This window comes from Odocoileus virginianus, chromosome 10 (genome assembly GCF_023699985.2).
Source record: "Odocoileus virginianus isolate 20LAN1187 ecotype Illinois chromosome 10, Ovbor_1.2, whole genome shotgun sequence".
Classification (NCBI taxonomy): Eukaryota; Metazoa; Chordata; class Mammalia; order Artiodactyla; family Cervidae; genus Odocoileus; species Odocoileus virginianus.
This window is the reverse complement of record NC_069683.1, coordinates 655,603-678,123: the sequence shown is the minus strand read 5'-3', so window position 1 is coordinate 678,123 and position 22,521 is coordinate 655,603. Positions and strand designations below refer to the sequence as shown.

Sequence of the window (22,521 nt, the reverse complement as noted above, 5' to 3'; positions counted from 1 at the left end):
CTTGGAGGAGGGAGGGTAACCGATGGCTTGTGATCACACCGTTTCCTTTGCCCACTGAGGGTGAAGCTGTATGTCATGAGTTTATGAAACTAGAAGCGGTGAGCGGAGGCATATGAAGGGCAGTAGTTTCACTCGATTCATGAGTCTGTCATAATTTCTACTGTGACTTCTGCATCTCTTCCCTTCCCGGCCTCCTACTTCCCTGTCTCTAGGTAAGTTTTATTCTCTCTCTCTTCACCACGTTCTGTACTCACTGCCACATCTGATCTCATTAATTGAACAAAGTCCATATCCTCAACATATATTTAGATTTGGAGGGGGGAGTAAGTTGGGTGATTGGAAACAGCCAAACAGAATCATGGTGGAATTGATTTTTATTCCTTGCCAACTCTTTCAGTCCTTGAGCCCTTAGAGAGCCATGTAGACTTCTTCCTGGTTGACTTACTGAGCTTCTATAATACACAAAGGAGAAGGCAAAACATGTTAGCACCATGGAAGAGTAAGTCCATTAAAAATTAAGCTGTAAAAGGAATTAGTGATCATAAACTGAGACACTAACCTTGATAACAGAGTTTAAATGTGAATTATTTCTTCACCCCCAGAAAGTTCTGATATAGTATTAACATTTGTTGTCATTTTATTATAATTAAGGACATATCCTTTGAGTGTTTTCCATGCCCTTTGTTTTCTGGTGAGTAAATAAGGTAGTAACCACACCTGAGAACATAGGTTGAAGATTGTTTTTCCCTAATTTGGTTCCAAAACTAGGAGTGGTGCAGTGTGTGGGAGAGTCTGCACATTAGCCCGAGTCTTCAGATTGCTGTCCTTCTTTTGAGTCACAGGAGGCAGAAGCTAAAGGCGGGTCTCCTTTGCCTACAGCTGAGCAACTTGATGTGTCTTGTTTCACATCTTGTCCTGAATTTTTATCAGACATATAGGCATGATATGTGTCTTGTACTGAGCTTTGGTAGGAAGAACAGTTAGAATCTGGTTTTACGTCTTCTGATTGCAAGTCAGTTGGGCTTTGACTTATTCTGCAACTCATATCCTCTGATTTGATGTCCCTTGTTTGCACAGCATCTGTTTCCATATCTTGTTTTTGACTTCCTGTGGATTGAAGTTCCTGTACTGAGCTTTGGTAGGAGAAACAGTTAAAATATGACTTCGCATCTTCTGATGGCACGTCACTTGGAGTCTGGCTTTTTCCACAACTCAGATCCTCTGATTTGATGTCCCTTGTTTGCACAGCATCTGTTTCCAGAACTTCTTTTTGGATTCCTGCGAATTGAAGGTCTTGTTGGTCTTTATCTTGGTGCTGACTGTCTTGTAGAACATCTTGGGATTGTTCATCTGGGTCGGATGGAATAGTGGCATACAGAGCCTGGGTTTCTTGGAATAGAGATCTCTGCTTTCGGGATTCTTTCACTTGTAGATCTTGGGTTTGCCAGGTCTGGAAGTCCCAATTTTGGGAATGCTGCATTTCAAGTTGCCGTTCTCGTTTTTCCCATTCTCTACTTTTCCAGTCTTGAGTTCTCCATTCTTGGGATTGTTGGCCTAAAGATTGCCAGGTTTGGACTTTCCTGTCTGGAGACTGCCAGTCATGGTACTCCTGGATTTGCATATCTTGGTATAGCTGCCTTGGGGGTTTCTCCTCTTGGATTCGCAGGTTCTCAGCTTGCTGATCGGGGAGTTGCAGCATGGTTTGACTAACTTGAATTTCCTTATCTAGATATTGCTTTTTTGGAGACAGCCAGCTTTTGATGTGCTTGTCTAGGGAGCTCCTCCTTGCAGACGGTTGGTCTTGAGTGTCCACGGCAAGGGGCTTCTGTTTTGCGCACGGACAGCCTTTGCTTTGCTGTAGTTGGGAAAGCTGCTTTGATGGTCTCCTGCTCTGAAGTCCCTCCTCAAGTTTCCATCCTTCGGTCATTAACATGACTTCCGATTTAATGTCTTGATATAATAAATGCACAGCTCTCTGTTCTTGAGATTGGACATTCTGTAGTTGAAAATCCAGAGACCGTTGATCTAGGTGTTGCATATCAGAGGACCGCACAGACAGGAACGAGGTGGCTCCAAATGGTGTGGCTTGTAATGGCAGGGCTTGTCTTTGGAAAGGGAGGTCTTGGGCAGGCATGTCTGGGGACGGTAGGTAGCCAGATAGCATGCCCTGGGATTGCTTGTCTTGGGATGTAGCTCCATGGGACTCTGTGACATGAGATGTTGACGCTTCAGATAGCAAGTCTTGTTCTGGCGAAGTTTCAGCTCTCGAAGCTTGGGATGGCAAGTCTTGGGGTGGTAAATCATGGACACTTTTTACAGAATAAGATGGAGAAAGTTGGGGTTTGGAGGCTTGGTCCTGCAACAATGGAGTTTTCTCTTCTGGGGATTGTGTGATAGCAGCTCGTAGGTCTTCATCATTCAGTGGTTCAGAATTCACCATGGTTTCTGAGGGCTTTTTCTCTAGGATGGGAGGCAAATGTTTCACCTCCACTTCTTCCCCATAAAGGCTTAAAGTTTGGGGGATGTATTTCTGTTGTTCATCTGCCATAAACAGAGAAGATGTGTTGAAACTATTGCTGCCTCTCCTGCCTGCATGTTGGAAGGTAAACTGATTTTTTGTGACTCTTAACTTGAAGAATGAATAGCCTCCAAAGAAAACAGGTTTTATGTTTGTCCTTGAGTCATCACTTGTAGATTCTTCTTGTAGCTCAAATTGTATGACAGCATTTTCATCAGGAACAGATAGTTCACTCTCTTGAGTAACATCCGAAGGCAAGAAAAACACAATCTATAAAACCAAAAGGCAAGGGAAACAATAGAACAGAATCATCTTTGACATTATTTTCTTCTTATAGTCCCAAATTATTTTTTCTCTCTGCCTTAAGAGAGTAGATAGGAAGTAAAATCTACACAAGGAATCAGAAAACAAACCCAGGACTGCTTTTACCATCAACTCATTAGTTTTGTTTATTTATATTTACCTTTTTTTAATTTATTTTTTGGCCATGCCACACGGCATATATGGGATCTTAGTTCCCTGACCAGGGATAGAACTCATGCCTCCTGAAGTGAAGCTTAACCACTGGACCGCCAGGAAAGTCCCAACTCACTGGTTTTTTTTATGGACAAGTCTTTAGCCTCTATTGTCTCATCTGTTGAAGAGGAGAGTTTATTGAGATTGTCTGGAATAGTCTTCCCATACTTAGGGTTTGGCTCAGATGGTAAAGAATCTGCCTGTGGTGCAGGAGACCAGGGTTTGATCCATTGGAGAAGGAAACGGCAACCCACTCTAGTGTTCTTGCCTGGAGAATCTCATGGACAGAGGAGCCTGGTGGGCTATAATACATGAGGCCGCAAAGAAGTGGGACTGAGCAACTAACACTTTGACTTTCTAAGGTATTTTAAATTATCTACTCAATATTCATGTATTCAGGTTTATAATGATTTACTTATCACCTACTATAGATGAACTGGATGCTTGAGATCAAACATAGTCAAATGTGGGTTTTTCCCTATAACTGTGCTCAGAATTATAAATAGGTCAAGATATAAATGGATAACAATACAGTTTATCAAATGCTATTAGAACTAGGTACTGTGTGCTTCATGAGAATGTAGAAGATGACCTAATTCTGAGAGAGCCAGCAAAGAATTCACTGAAGAAGAGATATTTGGTCTGTGTCCTGATGGATGAACGGAAATTCCTTGGGTGTAAAGGTAAGATGAAGGAAGAAAGGAACCAAAGTCCAAGGAGAGGGAAGAGTGAATACAAAAACATAAGGTAGGGTGTAGCAAGTGTGATGGCAGGGGGTGAGCAGTGAGATGTTGTTAGATGGTTCGTAGGTCCTGTGACCAAATGCGTCCTTTCAGAACCAGGCACTGAAACCTCATTTCCAGTGTGTGGTGTTCAAGTTAGAATCTGTGGCAGGTGGTTAGATCATGACTGTGAAGCCCTCATAAATGAGATTTGTGCCCTTGTAAAAGGGATGCCAAAGAGCCCTGTGATTTGTCCTTTCTTCCATGAGAAGACTGCCATCTGTGAACCAAGCAGTGGGTCCTCACTAGACCCAGAATCTGCTAGCACCCTGATCTTGGTCTTCCCAGCTCCCAGAACTGTGAGAAATACATTTTTGTCATTTAAGCTCCCCGGTCTTTAGTATGGGGGTTCCCAAGTGGCTCCGTGGTAAAGAATTCACCTGCCCAATCAGGAGCCACACAAGATGCAGGTTTGATCCCTGGGTTGGGAAGAACCCCTGGAGGAGCAAATGGCAGCCTGGTCCAGAATTCTTGCTGGAAAGTTCCATGGACAGAGGAGCCTGGTGGGCTGCAGTCCATAGAATCACAGTCAGACATGGAACGAGCGCGGAGCACACATGTGTGAACACACATCTTCACCACAGCATCCCAGCTGGACTAGGACAAAGTCTGTTACCAAGAAGTGGCATTGCTGCTGTAACCAATACCCAAAGATGCAGAAGCAGATTTGGAACTGGGTAATGAGTAGAAGTGGGAAAAGCCTTGAGGGGCATGCTAGAAAAGGCTTATATTATTGTGAATGAACCATTAGGGGCAATTCCAGTGACAGCCCAGGGAGAAAAAAAGGAGAGCTGGGGAGAAAACTTCAGTCTCAGAGAACACCTTAGTAATCCTGAATGAAGTGTGGGTGGAAATATGGATGATAAAGGTCATTCTGATGAGGTCTCAGACAACACCTTAGTAATCCTGAATGAAGTGTGGGTGGAAATATGGATGATAAAGGTCATTCTGATGAGGTCTCAGACAGAAATGAGGAGAATGTTATTGGAAACCAGGAGGTGGTGATCTTGGTATAAGTGGCTAAGAACTTGGCTGAACTGTATTTACATTCTAGTATTCTGTGGAAGATAGAACTTGCAAGCAATGAAGTTTAACAGTTAGAACTGGACATGGAACAACAGACTGGTTCCAAATAAGAAAAAGAGTACGTCAAAGGCTGTATATAGTCACCTTGCTTATTTAACTTATATGCAGAGTACATCATGAGAAATGCTGGGCTGGAAGAAGCACAAACTGGAATCAAGATTGCCGGGAGAAATATCAATAACCTCAGATATGCGGATGACACCTCCCTTATGGCAGAGAGTGAAGAGGAACTGAAAAGTCTCTTGATGAAAGTGAAAGAGGAGAATGAAAAAGTTGGTTTAAAAAAGCTCAACATTCAGAAAACTAAGATCATGGTATCTGTCCCATCACCTCATGGGAAATAGATGGGGAGACAGTAGAAACAGTGTCAGACTTTATTTTTGGGGCTCCAAAATCACTGCAGATGGTGATTGTAGCCATGAAATTAAAAGATGCTTACTCCTTTGAAGGAAAGTAATGAGCAGCCTAGATCGCATATTAAAAAGCAGAGACAGTACTTTTCCAACAAAGGTCCATCTAGTCAAGGCTATGGTTTTTCCAGTGATCATGTATGGATGTGAGAGTTGAACTGAGAAGAAAGCTGAGTGCCGAAAAATTGATGCTTTTGAACTGTGGTGTTGGAGAAGGCTCTTGAGAGTCCCTTGGACTGCAAGGAGATCCAACCAGTCCATCCTAAAGGAGACCAGTCCTGGGTGTTCATTGGGAGGACTGATGCTGAAGCTGAAACTCCAGTACTTTGGTCACCTGATCCGAAGAGCTGACTCATTTGAAAAGACCCTGATGCTGGGAGGGATTGGGGGCAGGAGGAGAAGGGGACGACAGAGGATGAGATGGCTGGATGGCATCACCGACACAATGGACATGGGTTTGGGTGGACTCCAGGAGTTGGTGATGGACAGGGAGGCCTGGCGTGCTGTGGTTCATGGGGTTGCAAAGAATTGGACACGACTGAGTGACTGCACTGAACTGAACAGAGTCAGAAGAGAGTACAGTTTTATGTGATGAAGCAGCTGGACCTCTAAGTGATTAAATGACCTAACTGTAGTGACCCTGTGGATGGATGACAGGCTGAAATTTGACTGTCCACATTTTCACATTATCATTCCCCACTGTTTTAATTTGTTTCCACAGCTATATGTCATCCTTGTTGGAGGGCGTTTATGTGAAGATAAATGGTACTTTAAGGGAGATGTCTGAATTTTTACTTATTCCCAAAGTTCCATTTCGTTCTAATTATAATTCATTCATTTGTTAAGAGAGCAGTTTGAAGCCATGAGTTATAGCTTATCTCACTTTATTTAAGCGCTGTGATTTTAGTAAGTTTACTCGTCCCTAATGATAACAGAGATTACCAGGTGTCAAGCAAGGCTCCAAAATCATGTCAGCTAGTTGTTATGACATCTGTATGAGGTTATTATCCTTGTTTTATGACTTAAAGAATTAGTTTCAGAGAGCTTTTAAGTGATCCAACCAATGTCAAGAGCTGTTAACTTGTGAACTTGGATTCATACGCTGAAGTAGAATTACAGGTCCCGTGCTTGCCTATTTAACCACTCTAACCTATGCTTCCTTGTAAGAACCACTTCAGTTATACCTTACTTCAGAGTGGTTGCAACTGAAGACTGTAAGAAATAATGCTTTTAGGTACCGTGGTGGGCACAGTGATGGGCACAGTAAATATTAAGAGTTCACTTCCTTTTCCTCTTCTTGAGATCAGGGTGCATATTATATAATATCTTTAAATCTTCTATTGTAGCTTGCATATTGCTGTGCAGTTACAAAGCTCTGTTCATAGAATTAAATTGGACAGTTATTCAGTGTGAGCAATTTGTTTTAAGATTGCTCCTAGAGTGTCCCACAGAGTTTTATAATCTTCTGTACTTGTATCAAGAAAAGAGCAATGCACCAGGTATTTGGGCTCAGATAATATAATAAAAATGTTACATGTGAGTTGAAACTTTACATTTATACTTGTTTATAATAAAAGATTCTCTGCAAACTAGGATAAATTTAGTCCATGAAAACCCTATAGGGTAACATCATATTTAAGGATAAACTGTAACATTTTTTTACCCTAAGATTGTAAACAAGGAAAGCCTGGGTATGCTCAGCATTCAAAAAAAAAAAAAAATGTCCAGGAGGCTCTACACAGTTGAGTAAGTCAAGGAAAATAAGGAACAAATTTGTAAATAAAAGTGTCTTTACTGGAAAAATAGATGTCTATCTAGAAAATTCTAGGAAATCGATAAACAAGCTATTAGAGTTAATAAGTTTTATAAGGTCATAACATACCAATATATAAAAATAACTCCATTTCTCTTTCTAGGAATGGACATCTGGCAAGTAAAATTTTTAAATGCCATGTACAATAGCAAGAAAAAACATCAAATACTTAGGGGTGAATTTAACAAAATATGCAGAAGACTTATACACTGAAAACTACAAACTAGTGCTCAGAGAAATGGAAGGAGATATAAGAAAATGTAAACATAGCATAGACATTGATAAGAAGACTGAATGTTATGAGTAAGCAATTTTCTCCAGATCATTTATAGGTTCAATAGAGCTCCAATCAAAATCCCAGGAAGATTTTTGTAGGAACTGATAGTTTCTAAAACATATATAGGGAAATCTTGAACACTTAGAACAGCCAAAAAGCATTTTGAAAAAGAACAAAGAAGATGTACCCTACTTGATTTTAAGAATTACTCTAGAGAAATCACAGGGAAGGCAGCAGAATGGGAAACTCCTGGAATCTGTCTGTTCATCTACGCAATACTCATACTGGCAGAAACTGAAGTAACTATTTTGAAATTCTGGAGTCTGAACACTTGCGGCTTCCAAAGGACCCTTGCCGCTGAATTGGCAAGTTACGTCAGCCAGTTTCAGCCGTGACCGCTCACCTCTCACTCCCAGCCCCTGGTGGGAAACTGGGCGATGACACCATGCTCCTGTGTGACCCGCTGGAGTCGGGATGGGCGATAAGGGCCTTGTCTCCCAAATGCCCGGTGGATCAGTGCTTCTGATCACCGAGGCGCAAGTGCCGAGGCTGGATGCCGCTGTTTCAGTCCACATTGGCTGAGGCAGCTTTGAGGGAAGTTACCCCTGTCTTCAGCTATTTTTGCTTTGATTTGATGTTCGAAACAATTATGTATATGTGAGAATGTGGAAGCCCAGCATACAGACCCAGGAAAAGACACCTGCCGAGAAAAGTCCTGAGAAGCTCATCAGCTTTCAGCCTCGGGCTACTCCCTGGCACAGAGATGCTCTACAACAATAAAAGCAAACAAGCCCTCTCCCCGAGAAAACCCAGAGCACTCTGATTCCAAGGGTTCATACATTATAAGATGCAGGTGTCCGGTTTCCAGCAAAATAAACCCCAAGGTCTACAAAGAAACAGAAAAATATGGTTTAGTCATGGGTGGTGGTTGTTTAGTTACTAAGTCATGTCTGACTCCTGCAACCCTGGGGACTGTGGCCTGCCGAGCTCCTCTGCCCACGGAATTCTCCAGGCAAGAACACTGGAGTGGGCTGCCAGCTCCTTCTGCAGGGGATCTTCCCAACCCAGGGATCAAACCCGGGTCTCCTGCATTGCAGGTGGACAGATTCCTTACTGACTGAGCCAACAAAATAAATGAGCAGAAACTGTACCTGAGGAAGCCCAGACTTCAGACATACTAGACAAACACTTTAAAACAGCTCTATTGAAGGCCCTAGAAGAGCTGAAGGAAATCATGTGCAAACATAGCAAAATGATATATGAACAAAATGAAGACATAAATAAGATAAAAATTACAAAACAGAACCAAAATATTTTCTAGAGCTGAGAAATTTAATAAAAATGCACACCAGAGGGGTTCAGAAGTTGATCTGAGCAGTCAGGAGAAATAATCAATGAACTTGAAGATAGGACAATCGAAATTATTGGGTCTGAGGGACAGAAAGAAGAAATGGTTAAGAGAAGTGAACAGAGCCTATGGGACCTGTGAGCTATGAGCAAGCAGACCAACACATGTATCGCTGAGATCTCAGAAGAAAAGGGGAAAGAGGCAAAAATAACATTCAGAGAAATAATGGCTGAAAATTTACCAAATCTGGTGAAAAATATTCATCTACAAATCTAAGAAGCTCAATGAACTTCAAACAGGATGAACTCGAAGGGATGCACACCAAGGCGAATTTTAATTAATCTGTTGAAAGAGAGAATCTTCTAAATAGCAAAAGTGCCTCATCACATCTGAGGAACCCTCCATTAGATTATTAATTTATTTCATATGTAAAATAAAGATGCTTTAATAATTTAATTAAGATTAAGTTGTGTTAGGTGATTATAACAATCCTAACATAGTGAACACTCAATAAATGTAAGCTATAGTGATCACTATAAATACTATTGGTATCACTTAAATAGCTTTCTTCCTCTCTCTTGAGGGGGTTGTTTCACAGAGCTTTATGGCCCAGGTATCAGCTCCCCATATTATAATAATATGAATCCCCATTTGGTCTTGTTTTTCATTTACTTCGACAGGGAGGTAAGGAGTCACGTCTGAACAGGGAGACTGTGGATGGCAGATAGAGGCGTAAAAAGCAACATGGTGTGTTTCCCCGTGTGGAGTGAGCCGTCAGTGTTAAGTCTGTCCCTCCTTGATCTTCCTAAACTTAGAAATTGTAATTCAGCACCGGAGACCACAGCTCTGCTCACTTAACAGGCTGGAGGTCACCCTGACATGTCCCAGTAGGAATCCATACTCACAACATCACTGAACGCACCTTGTTTGAATTTGCCCAGCAGTTGCTTCTAAAGGAGGTGATCGTCACAGCGATGCTGAGCTCTGCTATGCTGATGATCAGTAAGACCGACAAAATTCCCTGTAAATAATGGAGATAAATATATGGCATTTGGAATGAAAGCCATTTTAAAGATATAAACCAAGGACCAGTTACACAGTGTGACCAAGCACGGGAAAGCCCATGTTTTAGACGTGTCTGGAGTCATCAGTGATTGAACGGTTTTCATCCTGTGTGTGTCTGATAAGCAGGGATAGTGAACTCCAGTGCCTATAGAGGCACCGGACAGCCATCTCAAATGGGTGAAACAGGAGGGGAGAAAGGAGAGGAGAGGTATATCCCTCAGTATCCATTACTCAGGTCCAGGCAATAGCTGCCATGTGGGAATGTGGGGACCTTGATGCCTCGCGGTCTTCTCATCCCTAAGGCAGTTGTATATGCACACTGTTAGTGTGAAACTTTCCAGTTATTTGTTCACTTCTGTGAACCAAATGGAACATACTTTGGGTTTGGCGTAGCCTATAGATTGCCATTTTGCACACTCTGCTTTAAGGTGATGTTTAGTTACCTTAAAGTAGGGAGAAGTAGCAGGGAATAGCATGATGTCCAAAAAGTTTAGCCTTTGGAAACAAGAAGAGATGACTGCAGTTGGGTCTACTGTTACACTTAACCCTGGACAAGAGTCTGTCTAAATTTTGATTTCCCTGCAACAAAGCCAAAAGTTTGAATATTCTTCTTTTATTTATTTATTTACTTTTTTGAGAAAACCACAATATATGCAGCAGAAAGGCCACCAACTCCAGTATTCTGGCCTGGAGAATTCCATGGACTGTATGGTCCATGGGGTTGCAAAGAGTTGGACATGACTGAGTGATTTCACTGTGAATTTACCAGCTTCAGCTGGTGAACAAGATGGTCTGACCTTGGTCTTTGTGGAACTTCCGTCATTGTAAGGGAGGCAGACAGTGACAAATAATTAGGCAATTATTTGCCTCACTAAATTATGATAAGTGCTATGAAAAAACATGGGAGCTAGGTACTACTACTGATATAATGGGAGACCTGCCCTGGGATGGGCAGAGGTGTGATCAGGAAGCACCCTCTTAAAGACATGAGGTTTGAGATTACAGAATGAGGAGGAGTTCAGCGGGTGGGTGGGAAAAGATAGGTGCTGGGCTGGGGAACATTTGAAGAAAGAAAAAGTTGTCTAGACCCCTTAAAGAATTCTAGGAGGTGGCGGGGAGCATGCAGTGAGGATGAAGGCCTGGAATAATGCTAGAAAGTTAGGCCAGATAGATGTGTTAGAGTCTGACAAACCTTTTAAGATTTGGGTCTAAATTCCGTGTTTAGCAGGAAGCCATGGAGTAATTCTGTCCGGGTGTGCATTTTTAAGTGACGACTCTAGCTACAGTGTGGACAGTGGATAGGTGTTTGGGGCAGGAGTCAGTCCAGGAGATGTGTAGAGCCCACTGTTCCTGGATATTTTTAGTTTGCTTTTGATATTTGGGTCGTGTTCAACAAGGAATTGTGAAGTGATATACATAGGAAGTCTTGGAACAGAGTCTCCTGGATTCTGAATGCAGGAGCTAACTAATGCTCTGATGCACATCTCTGCAGGGCAGGAACAGAGTTCTGTTCATCTGGGGATTTAACCTCGGAAGACAATTTCTTCCTGGTATATACTAACGTAATGTACAGTGGTGGCCTCCTGTCTACTAGGAAAAGGGATAAGGCTAATAATGTAGCATCACGTTCTTGGTCCAATTAGGATTTTGTCTCTTACATTGTTTTCTGACTTTCCTTAGTAACCTTTTATGAGTCTAATTCTGTAATTTGTTTCAGAACATATCAGAGTATACTAGGCTCACTTTAATGGGTAATCATGAGGATTAAACAAGACCTCATATTCAGTAACTGATAGCTGTTTTCCTTCTTTATTGAGGGAGATAATTTCCCATGATCCCACTTCACTTCTATCCACCCAAGTCAAATCTCATTAACATTAAAGGACAAAAGCCTTCAATATTCGATTGATTGGGATTGAATGAAAGCCCAGGTTTTGCTTAGAGAGTAGAAAGAAAGGCCTTTTGGAATTGCTGACATGCATAAAAATAATGTCATTGAATACTTATCAGATTAATACTTAAAATAACCCCTATATTTTCTGGTAAAGATACGGTTCGTCTCTTGTAATGAGTAGAACTCTATATATAATGATTTATGTTCTAAAATTATTAAAAAACACTTTATTAAGTGTCTTAGACACCTTCTCCAACTATATTTAGCATTAACTGAGCAAACTTTTTAGATCATTCTACTCCTTAAGACTGATAACGTAAAATTGAATCCAACCCCCATCAATACCAATAGGAAGAGCTAAAACCTATTGGCCCCTTACACCGTGCCTCGTCACGCTCCAGTGTAAGTAATTGTCACAGCGCACCTTACTGTCTTCATTTTTCAAATGAGGAAAATGGAGGCTCGGGGAAGACAAAATACTAGGCTAAGGTCGCAAGCTTCTAAGTGACAAAGGAAAGAAAGAAAGGAAAGTGAAGTCGCTTAGTCGTGTCCGACTCTTTGCGACCCCATGGACAGTAGCCTGCCCCAGGCTCCTCCGTCCATGGAATTTTCTAGGCAAGAGTACTGGAGTGGGTTGCCATTTCCTTCTCCAGGGGATCCTCCCGACCCAGGGATCGAACCCAGGTCTCCCGCATTGTAGACAGACACTTTCCCGTCTGAGCCCCCAGGGAAGCAGATACAAGTGACAAAACCGGGAGTCAAATCCAGACTCCATGGCCGTTCTGGCACACTAGCTCTTCTCAACAGTGAGCTCAAATGCTGAGGCAACCTCGACCAGAGGAGTCAAAATTCATGGGTCAATGCATCATGAACGTTGTTCACACAAGATGATACAGATTCGTTGCCCAGAATGAGGCCGCTTACATTGTAAAGGACTCTACTTATCACACATATTCCTTCAAGGGAAGGCCCCTGGCAGTATCTGTGTTGGTATCTATAGCTGATGATGGTGAGAAAGATTCCAGCCACCGCGACCACGCAACTGATGAGATTCAGGCTCGTGATACCTCGTCCCTGGAAAATAGTGTAAAAAATAACAACAAAATAAATAAACACTTTGAAGGAATTTCTTCGTGCTTTTATTTTTCCAGATACCCCTCAGGGAGGACTTGCTCCATCACTATCCTGAATTCATCAAAGTCATAAGCCAGACCAAGTTTTAGAATAAGCCGGGGAGCTAAGGAAGCGATCTGGTTAGCAGGGGCGCTCTGTAGTTGTGTGTACATTCAGCTGGGTCCGACTCTTTGCAACCCCGTGGACTGTAGCCCACCAGACTCCTCTGTCCATGGGATTTTTCCAGGCAAGGTTACTGGAATGGGTTGCTATTTCCTACTCCAGGGCATCTTCCCGACCCAGGGATTGAACCTGCATCTCTGTGTCTCCTGCAGTGGCAGGCGGATTCTTCACCACGGTGCCATCTAGGAAGCCCCTGGGGTGCTCTGTGGTTAATGCTAAAGAAAACGTTCTTTTTATCCTAATGTGTCATCTTTCATAATCTATAAGCAAAATTGTGTGTTAGAGAGAATATTGGCCTTATAATTAGAACTGATTTTTCAGTCCTAGCGAACTAGGACCCGATACACATCAACAAATCTCTTGTAATTTCCACTTCTGCTTTTACAAGTGAGAGTGGTGTCACCCAACTTTAGGGCATATCCGCTTGTTTATTTAATAAATATTTCATGTGGGTCAGCTACGTGTCAGGTGCTGCATTAAGCCCATGAGACACAAAAGTAAACACGAAAGATGAGGTCCTGCCTTCCTGTGGCTTACATCACCCCCTAGAGGAGTCAAACCATAAGAACCAAATCAATAATGTATTTACAGATGGCAATGAATCTGGACTGAGATTTAATGGTTTCCTTCCTTTTGCTCTCACTTTTCGAAACTGCAAGCTATTAAAAGTTCAGATAGCCCCACCAATTTCCTATTCCCTTTACTTCCTATTTTTTTTGAAATTTCATTTTGTTTAGTTATATAACTCTTGAGTTCCTTTGAAGGAAGAGAGATGTCATTCATTACCAACCCCAGCATGGATATTCCTCTTTTAAAAGAAAAACAAAGAAAAGTCTCATATCTCATTTCCGTGGATGATTACTATACTTGATTGTGTTACGTCTGTTGGGGTGGGAAGTGCAGTGATACATTTATACATTTACACACCCTATCCTATCCAGGAGGACTTGTGACTCTGTGGTGTAACTTGGAAGTACACCTATGATTTTAATGTTTGCCCCAAACACAGATCTTTTTCTGCCAACAGGAATTTTGGCAGAAAATACCCAGGGGCACATGGATACACCATCTCGTTCAGTCCTCAGTCTTTTGGTCCCTTCAAGGCTCTGTTTTGGCTCCCAGAGGACGTTTCATGGACTAACATCTCTGACTCAACAGCTCCTCAGGTATATTCTGCTTTACAGTTTACGGCGAGGGTGCACAGCCTTGGTCTCCTCTCACCCTCATGACAGTTTTTACGACGCAGGCAAACCCCCGCTAGTCCCCACGTCACAGAGGAGTAGGATTCAGGGACCAGGTGATTGCGAATTCGGAGGAAGAGCTCTGATGGAGCCAGATCCCACGCTGCCCAGGTGAGCGCTGCTGTCCCCGTGACGTAACGGTCTGCCTCTATCTCCGTGAGCCGTGGGTAGGTCTGCCTTATCCTTGGTATGTTCCTCAGCTCCAAAAGGAAGTCAGTGCAGAGAAGAAAGACAGCTGAGGCTCCCTCTGCATCGTCCATGTGTATTTCCACGGGTAGAGGGAGACAGAGGCCTTCGTCCCATGTGTATTTCCAGGGGTAGAGGGAGACGGAGGCCTTCGTCCCCGCTAGAACTCCCCTGTGGTTTGTTGCTGTGTCTGGAGGATATTGGCAGAGGGCCATAAAGAAAGAGTCAAAATGGCTTTGAGAGAATGCCTACTTCTCCAGGGCCTTAAAAAAATCAGACTGGTTAGAAGGGCATGTCGACATTTAACTATCATTTTGTCTTATATGTGGTATTTTATTAAATCTTCAAAGTAATCCTTCAAATTTGACACAGCGATGAGTGGTGGCCTGGATTCAGCCCTGGAATAATCCAGCATCAGTGCCAGACTCTTCCCTGCAGACTTTGGGCAGACCCCAAAGAGAAGACTGTCGTTGTTGGGGTGTGTGTGTGTGTGTGTGTGTACGCACACGCGCTCAGTCACTCAGTTCTGTCTCACTCTTTTGTGACCCCGTGGACTGCCTGCGAGGCTCCTCTGTCCATGGGTTCTGCAGGCAAGAGTACTGGAGCGGGTTGCCATTTCCTCCTCCAGGGGATCTTCCCGACCCACGGCTCTAACCCACATCCCCTGCACTGGCAGGCGATTCTTTACCACCGCGCCACCTGGGGAGCCCGTTGTTGGGGTGCGGGGTAATAACTGGGATCCTGGGATTGATGTTGGTTATAGTAGGGTTTATACACCTTGACACAATAAAGATTTGGATACAGTTTTTTGTTTTCTTTTACTATTGTTCATATTTTAAAATGTTTAGAAACATCCCTGGTCTCTACCCACTAGATAATAACAGTACTCCTCACCCCACCACCCCCCGGTTTGGCAATCAAAAATGTCTTCAGCATGGGGCTTCCCCAGTGGTCCAGTGGCTAAGCCTCCGCGCTTCCCCGCGCTTCCACTGCAGGGGCTGTGGGTTCCATCCCTGGTCAGGAACTAAGATCCTGCATGCTGCGCTTGGCAGCCAGGAAAAAAAAAATAGTGTCTTCAGGCTTTGTCTAATACCTCTGGGGGCAGAGCTGGGGGAGCACAAAATGACTCCCAGTTAAGCACTGTTGAGTTAGAGGAATGTAAAAATGGTCTTTAATAAGCAACTCCTTTGGTTGATTTGACCAAGGCAATGGCATCCAGTGGAAGGCTACAGGGCTCATGCTGACTGCCAAATAGCAGTGGCCTGAACTGCTCATTTGACGGGCAGAGATTTTCCTGGAAGGTCCTTTATTACTCAAGGCTTTCCACCCAAAGATGGTCTAAAAGAAGTAGACAGTTTTAAACCGCACAGAAGTGACAAAGTGACTTACCGTACACTTGTCATTACTGTTGGCTCCTGTGAGGTACCCTGTAATAGTAAACTGTTAGGGAGAAAAGAGAGAAAGGTTAACAGGTGATGGTGTGTTTGACTGCCCTACAGTATGACTTCCTTTGGAGAGTACGCCATAACCGACATGTCTGTGACCCTCCCGGGCCCTTCCGTATCTGGTGTCTCCCATCAGGGAAGGACAGTGGGCGCTGACTTAAGAGGAAATCCTGTGCTGGCCGTGCTCGGCATCAGCAAGGGCTCTTTGCCAGCGTGAGGTGGGTGAGGCAGGTGCTGCTTTAAGGCCCGAAAGGTACCACCCCGCTGGGCTCCAAAAGAAAGACAGTCTTGGGCGCTGGGCCAGGAATAGTGAAGGCAGCTCTGTCTGCTCGGAATTAAGTACAGGGCCTGGAATCTAGTGTTATCTGACCCAGTCATTTATATGCAACAAAGAGCCTAGCTGTTGTTTAGTCGCTCAGTTGTGTCCGACTCTTTGCGACCCCATGGACTGTAGCCTGCCAGGCTCCTCTCTCCATGGCACTCTCCAGGCCAGAATATTGGGTGGGTTGCATTTCCTTCTCCAGGGGCTCTTCCCAACCCAGGGATTGGACACACATCTCTTGGAGAAGAAGGCATCAGAGGATGAGATGGCTGGATGGCATCACCGATGCAATGGATTTGAACTTGGGAAAACTGCAGGAGATAGTGAGGGACAGAGAGGCCCGGCATGCTGCAGTCCACGGGGTCACAAAGAGTCGGACACGACTGGGCGGCTGAACAACAAGTTCCGCATTGCAGGTGGATTCTTAACCACTGAGCTCCCAGGAAGCCCAGAGAGCTTAGTACCACACAGGAAAAACGAGACCCCTGTCCCCCAAGGTGGAGTCCATATTTTTTTTAATGTTCCAATAATGAGAACCTCTGTGATGGGAATTGGTTTTCCACTTTGGGGATGTTGGGCCTTGGAGTCAAGGACCTTGAGAAGACATGTAGGATCAGAATGTTACCTCTGATACCTCCTTCAGCTTCACCTCCCACCTTGGGTCACCATCAGGCTCGTTCTACTTCCAGGTCACTCTCGAAGCTGGCCACCTTCATCTTTGCTGCTGCCCTCTAGAGAGTTCAAGGTACCACCTCTCCATTCCTGGAATCTTGCAGCCTCCCCCCCTCTGATTCTCCCAGATCTGCTCTTAGCATCCTTGGGTTCATTACCCACTCAGGGGGCATATTTTAGAGATAACAAGTCTTCAGATCTTACCAGCCTTGCTCTAGTATTAAAGCTCCACATTCTTTTTACAGCCACAAGGGTTGGAATGACCTGGTTCCAGTCTACATTTTTGGCCTCATTTTATGCCACTGCAACAGACTCATTGGTCTTCTTCCTGCTGCTCTTCCCCACATCAAGGCCTCAGCTCATGTTTCACTGTTGCCGAGAGTGAAGTTTCTTTCTACTTTACGCAGTGAACACCCGTGTGCAAAGCACTTCCCTGACCTCCCAGCACAGGTGAGTTTTCTGTTAAATCTTCACCTGATATCTGGAACTCCTCCGTGTGCATAGCACAAGTGTAATAACATACCTGTGGAGTTATTCTCACTTTTTCATTTATAACCTGCCTATTAGATGCCAAACCCTGTCTATTTCTAAGAGCAGTGCATCACTTCTCTCAAAGAGGGCCTTGTCTACCTGTGCCCTGAGCACCTAGGACCCTTCTGCAGATGTAGTATGGGTACTCAGTAAATATCTTTTCAGTGAAGAGTGGAGCTTTAAAAAGTAATGTGCCAGACCCTCACTGTCATTAGCGCACGCCGATCACACAGTGTCCTACTGGGAATGTCCTCTCGTGATGGGGGGAGTGAGGAGTGGTCTGTTTGGTTTTCTGTATGTGCACTTTGAAGTCATGTTCTGTCTTGTGTTATTGGCATTTGGGAAATGAAACTGGCGGTACTGGTAGGTGTCTCAGAAAAGGTGTGGGATATTTATGCTTACCAAAAGAGAACAGGGTTTTAATAGAGACAGTTGTGTCATTTCTTCATTATTTCATCCATTTGTTCACTGAGCGATTCATTCATTCACACCTGCTATGCAGCAAGCGTGATTCTGAGGTCTGAGAATGTAACAACAATGATAGCAGACAACATTCTTGCCCTCTTGGGACTGCAGGTTTTAATGGCAGAAGCTCTAATGAGTCTACCCTTAAATATGATGGCATAGGATTAGGAACCAAGGCTGTGGGGATTGAACAGATATAGCTCTGTACTAGGAATTATATTTATGATTCTTTTATTAATTGGATGAATGACATTCATAAAACTATCTCTGGGCATAATGAAGCAGTTGAACCATAATAATGTATTAAAATTCTCCTTAAGCTTTGAGAGGCTGTGATTGTGAGTGCTAGCCAGATAGGTTTAAATTTACTACCTACTCCCAAATTCCATTTTCTTATTTACAAAGGGAAAAGTAGGATATATACCCATCTAACCTCCCAGATTGGTAGTAAGGAGCAAATGACTTACTATACACATGAGGGCTGGAAAACTTTCCAACATTGCACACCTAAGAGCCGTTATCACCATGAGGATGGTGGTATTGCAGTGACCCAAATGGAGCTAGCTCCCTTCTTTTGCCATGGAGGGGATTGACTATCAAGGTGATAGGGTGGTCTATCAAGGGTCTATCACCCCTATCAAGGGGTGGTCTCCTTGGGGACCACATGCATGGGATTCATTATCTCAGGACCGGAGTCAATTCAAACCAGTCTTTATGGTAACTCGTCCAAAGCTCCTAACAATACTCACAATAAATGCTCCCCAAAATGGATATCCTGTCAAGAAAACCAGGGGGAATCTTTGGGCGAAGTTGAAGTAATTGAACGCAAATATAGCTCCGATGCCGGCAGCGGTCAGGGCAAGCAGGACCTGGGCAGCCTGTGAAGAGAAGAATGGGCCGGTGAGGCGCGGCCGGGCTCTCTCGAGCCTCCCAGGCGCGCAGGCATCGCCCCTAGAACGTCGCCCCCGCTGCCTGCGGCCTTCGCCTCCTGTTCACCGACCTCTCGGGTTTCCAGGAGGCCCAGCGGCCCTCCTGCCCTCGCTCACCGGTGTCCATGTCCGAAGCCTTCACGCCCGCCCTTCCTGCTGGCAGTCTCTGGGGTTATCAGGCCGTCTCGCATCTCACGGTCTGAGCACGTGTCTGGCTCTCGCCCTGGACCTGCGGCCCCGCCTTCTCGGCACCAGGGACCGGGTTCGTGGAAGACAGCTCTTCGCAGACGGGAGGGCTGGGGAGGACGGCTGGGGGATGCTTCTCCAAAGAGGCGCGAAACCTCGATCCCTCACAGGCGCGGTTCACAGCCGCCCTCGCGCTCTGACCTGACAGGTGATGCCGAGCCGCGGAGGCTGCTGGAAACACCGGGGAAGCCTGGCCCGCCCACCCGGGCCTCACCGCCTGCTCTGCCGGCCGTCCCTCGCGGACCATGGGCTGCTACCGACCCCTGCCCTAGACGGCAAGCTTCTCGGGGACGCCGATTCCAAACTACTCACCCTGACACTCTTTCCCCTTCTGTAGAACCAGCCTCCTGTTCCCATCCTCACCCCAACACACACACACATTTTCCACATTAAGTATAGCCTTTGAGAATTATGGCAACCACTCCAGTACTCTTGCCTGGAAAATCCCATGGACGGAGGAGCCTGGTGGGCTATATTCCATGGGGTCGCAAGCAGTGGGACCGACTGAGCGACTTCACTTTCACTTTCTTTTCTTTCTGTTTTGAGAATTACAGCCTCAGCCCCCGCTCTGAACGTTTATGAAGTTCCCTGAGCTGGAGCAGAGAACTTGGGGTGAGGTTATGTCCCACCTCTTGATGCAAAGGCCTGTCCAGAGCCGAGAGTGACCCCATGGGCCCCTCAGCCCGATAGGGTTAGGGAGAGGGGAGCGAGGTGGTCCTGGGGGCCCGGGGCTTTCCTCAGCGCCGAGCGTCTCCGCTTCCCTTCTGGCGTCTGGGTTCCCCCAGGCCACACCTCTGGGGCCTGGGTCACAACTGTCCCCGGAGTGTTCGGATTCTCGTACTGAGGATGGAGGCTGTGCACACAGCTTTACTCTAGTCTATTTGTGACAGATTGTGTGTGTGTGTGTGTCAACACTGCAGTTCCCTATGAGCTTTGAGGGTGGTTTGCAAAGAGCTCCCAATGCCTGTAACAACACAAAGGCGATGTTTAACTTCACCTCTAAAGGCTTTTAGCTCCAAGAGAGGTGCTCCCACAGCCCAAGGTCGCTTCTTTAATAAGATGTTTAGAAAAGTGGCACGGGTTTCCTCCATCCCCCTTGCTGGGAATCAAAGACGACCACTAGGCCCTCCCGAAACAGGCCAGGGATTAGTGGTTTGACTCGTGACAGTTGAACATTCTGTTTCTCAGTTAAATAAGCCCTCAGAAGCATTTCTGAGACATGAGCAAACCCTGCATGTTTCTAAACAGAACTTTATTTCCCTTGTTGGTCAAAACGCAGGGACGTTTTGTGACAACCTAGAGGAGTGGGAGGGGGTAGGAGGTGGGAGGGGGCTTCAGGAGGGAGGGACATACGTGCACATACGGCTGATTTGTGTTGATGTACGGCAGTGAAAGTGAAAGTCGTGCAGTCGTGTCCGACTCTTTCCAACCCCATAGACTATACACGCCATGGAATTCTCCAGGCCAGAATACTGGAGTGGGGAGCCTTTCCCTTCTCCAGGGGGATCCTCCCAACCCAGGAATCAAACCCAGGTCTTCTGCATTGCAGGATGGATGGCAGAGGTTGGCACAATATTGTAAAGCAATTATCTTTCAGTTAAAAATAAATAAATACTTTGTGAGATGTAGGGAAATGGTCTTGTAGGCTACGTGTTGGCTCCTCTACTGAATATCCAATTATATGTACACGCTCATGACTTAGAAGGCTGCAGGGACTGCCCTGGTAGTTCAGTGGCCAAGAATCTGCCTTGCAATGCAGGGGACGCAGGTCCAGTCCCTGGTCAGGGAATGGAGATCCCACATGCTGAGGAGCAACGAAGCCCACAGGCCACAACTACCGAGCCCATGAGCCGTGACTAAAGAGTCTGTGCGCCACAACAGAGATCTGCCTGCCAAAACTAAGACCCAAGGCAGCCAGATGGCAACGAATAAATGAGCAAATACACAGGATATCTCTTTTTAAAAAGAGTATAAAAAGAAGGATGCATTTTAGATGACAGATGAGGGAAAACTGGGGGGATCAATGTCTTTTCTGAAAAAGCATCTCTGCAAACATACTTGGAGAAATAACTTATGGTCTCCTTTCCAGGAAGACCCATGAGTGGGAGAGGACTTACCCCCAAGACTTTTGGGTCTCCCTTCAGAAATTCCAGCAGAGAACTGTGAGGCTCATAGGGAAGCGCAGTCAATACAGTCTCATTTGCTTGTACACTGATGACGTGGGTTGATCTTTTGACCTCAGATGATGATTCCATGATTCAATGGCAAAACTCTACGAAGAAAAATGGGTGAGTAAACATTGCAGCCAAAATCATGGTCTGCCATCCGTCACACAAGGAGTCCTCGGCAACGAGCCCTTAGCGATTGCTCAGCGCCGGAACCACAGAATCACAGTTATCGAGTCACAGAGTCCTAGAATTCTAGAGCATCTTCTTCTGTCTTCCTGGTGAAGGATCCAGTTATCTGGAAGACTTGCTTTCTTGTCCACTTGTTTGTAAATAGAGGGTCAACACAAAATAAATACGTGGTGTACCAACAAGCCCCAGTGCCTGTGTTCATGAGCTCGAAAGGAACTAAATGATGAAATATCCACAATGTTCCTGGCACTGTGGAAGGTGTTTTGTTTTGACATGTATTCACATTGATTCTTTTAACATTTCTACCATACTGAAAATGAGGGACAGAAAGGTTAAATGGTTCAAGGGCACATACCAAGGGACGGGAAAGGACACAGACTCTGCCTGTCTGTCTCTAAAATCTGCGGCAACCATGCTGCCACCCTCTTTCAGAAGGAGTTTCCCACTTGTAGTTGACTAATTGTTTCACTACTCTTTAGCCATATTTCTTTCTAACGTAAAAACCAGTACATAAAATTATTGGACCAGATGTAGTTGCCACTTTCATAGAGTGTAATTTTAGCTTTCAAAAAGACAGGTAAGATGAAGTCAGAGTCTTCCTGGTTTAAGCTATGCAAATGCAATTAAAACAATATAAAATTCCATATGGAATTTTGCTTTCCATGTTGTGTGTGTGTGTGTGCATGCACGCGTGTGTGAAAGTCTCAGTCGTGTCCAACTCTTTGCAACCCCATGGACTGTAGCCTTTCAGGCTCCTCTGTCCATGGAATTCTCCAGGCCAGAATACTGGAGTGGGTAGCCATTCCCTTCTCCAGGGGATCTTCCCCACCCAGGGATCTAAACCAGGTCTCCTGTATTGCGGCGGATTCTTTACCATCTGAGCCACCAGGGAAGCCCAACATAGGGCTGTTGTGAGAACTAAATGAGATAATCTGCACAGCACATTCTTGTAAGTGTTGGTATTATCACCACTGTAGTGAAGAGCAGGTGGATTGTCGGGGAGAGAGGGCGAATGAATCTAGTGCTATGCTTAGTTGCTCAGCCGTGTCCAGCTCTTTGCGACCCCATGGACTGTAGCCCTCCAAGCTCCTCTGTCCATGGAGATTCTCCCGGCAAGAATAC

General features: G+C 44.9%; 1 protein-coding gene across 2 annotated transcripts; it reads right to left on the bottom strand.

The window, feature by feature from the left end:
* Positions 1-356: 356 nt before the first annotated feature.
* On the bottom strand, positions 357-21,498 carry MS4A14 (membrane spanning 4-domains A14). Of its 2 annotated transcripts, XR_002313047.2 has the most exons (7): positions 21,160-21,498; positions 18,617-18,745; positions 15,822-15,872; positions 12,634-12,783; positions 9,673-9,771; positions 560-2,788; positions 357-452 (listed from the first exon to the last, which is right to left on the bottom strand). XR_002313047.2 is itself a non-coding variant. In XM_020888872.2 (6 exons), the coding sequence occupies exons 1-6, from the start codon at positions 21,295-21,297 to the stop codon at positions 800-802; spliced, it is 2,556 nt and encodes an 851-aa protein (XP_020744531.2). In that variant the 5' UTR covers positions 21,298-21,498; the 3' UTR covers positions 357-799. The 2 variants fall into 2 exon arrangements, 1 of the variants encoding a protein (XP_020744531.2); XM_020888872.2 differs by having other exon boundaries at positions 357-2,788.
* Between the last annotated feature and the right edge of the window lie 1,023 nt (positions 21,499-22,521).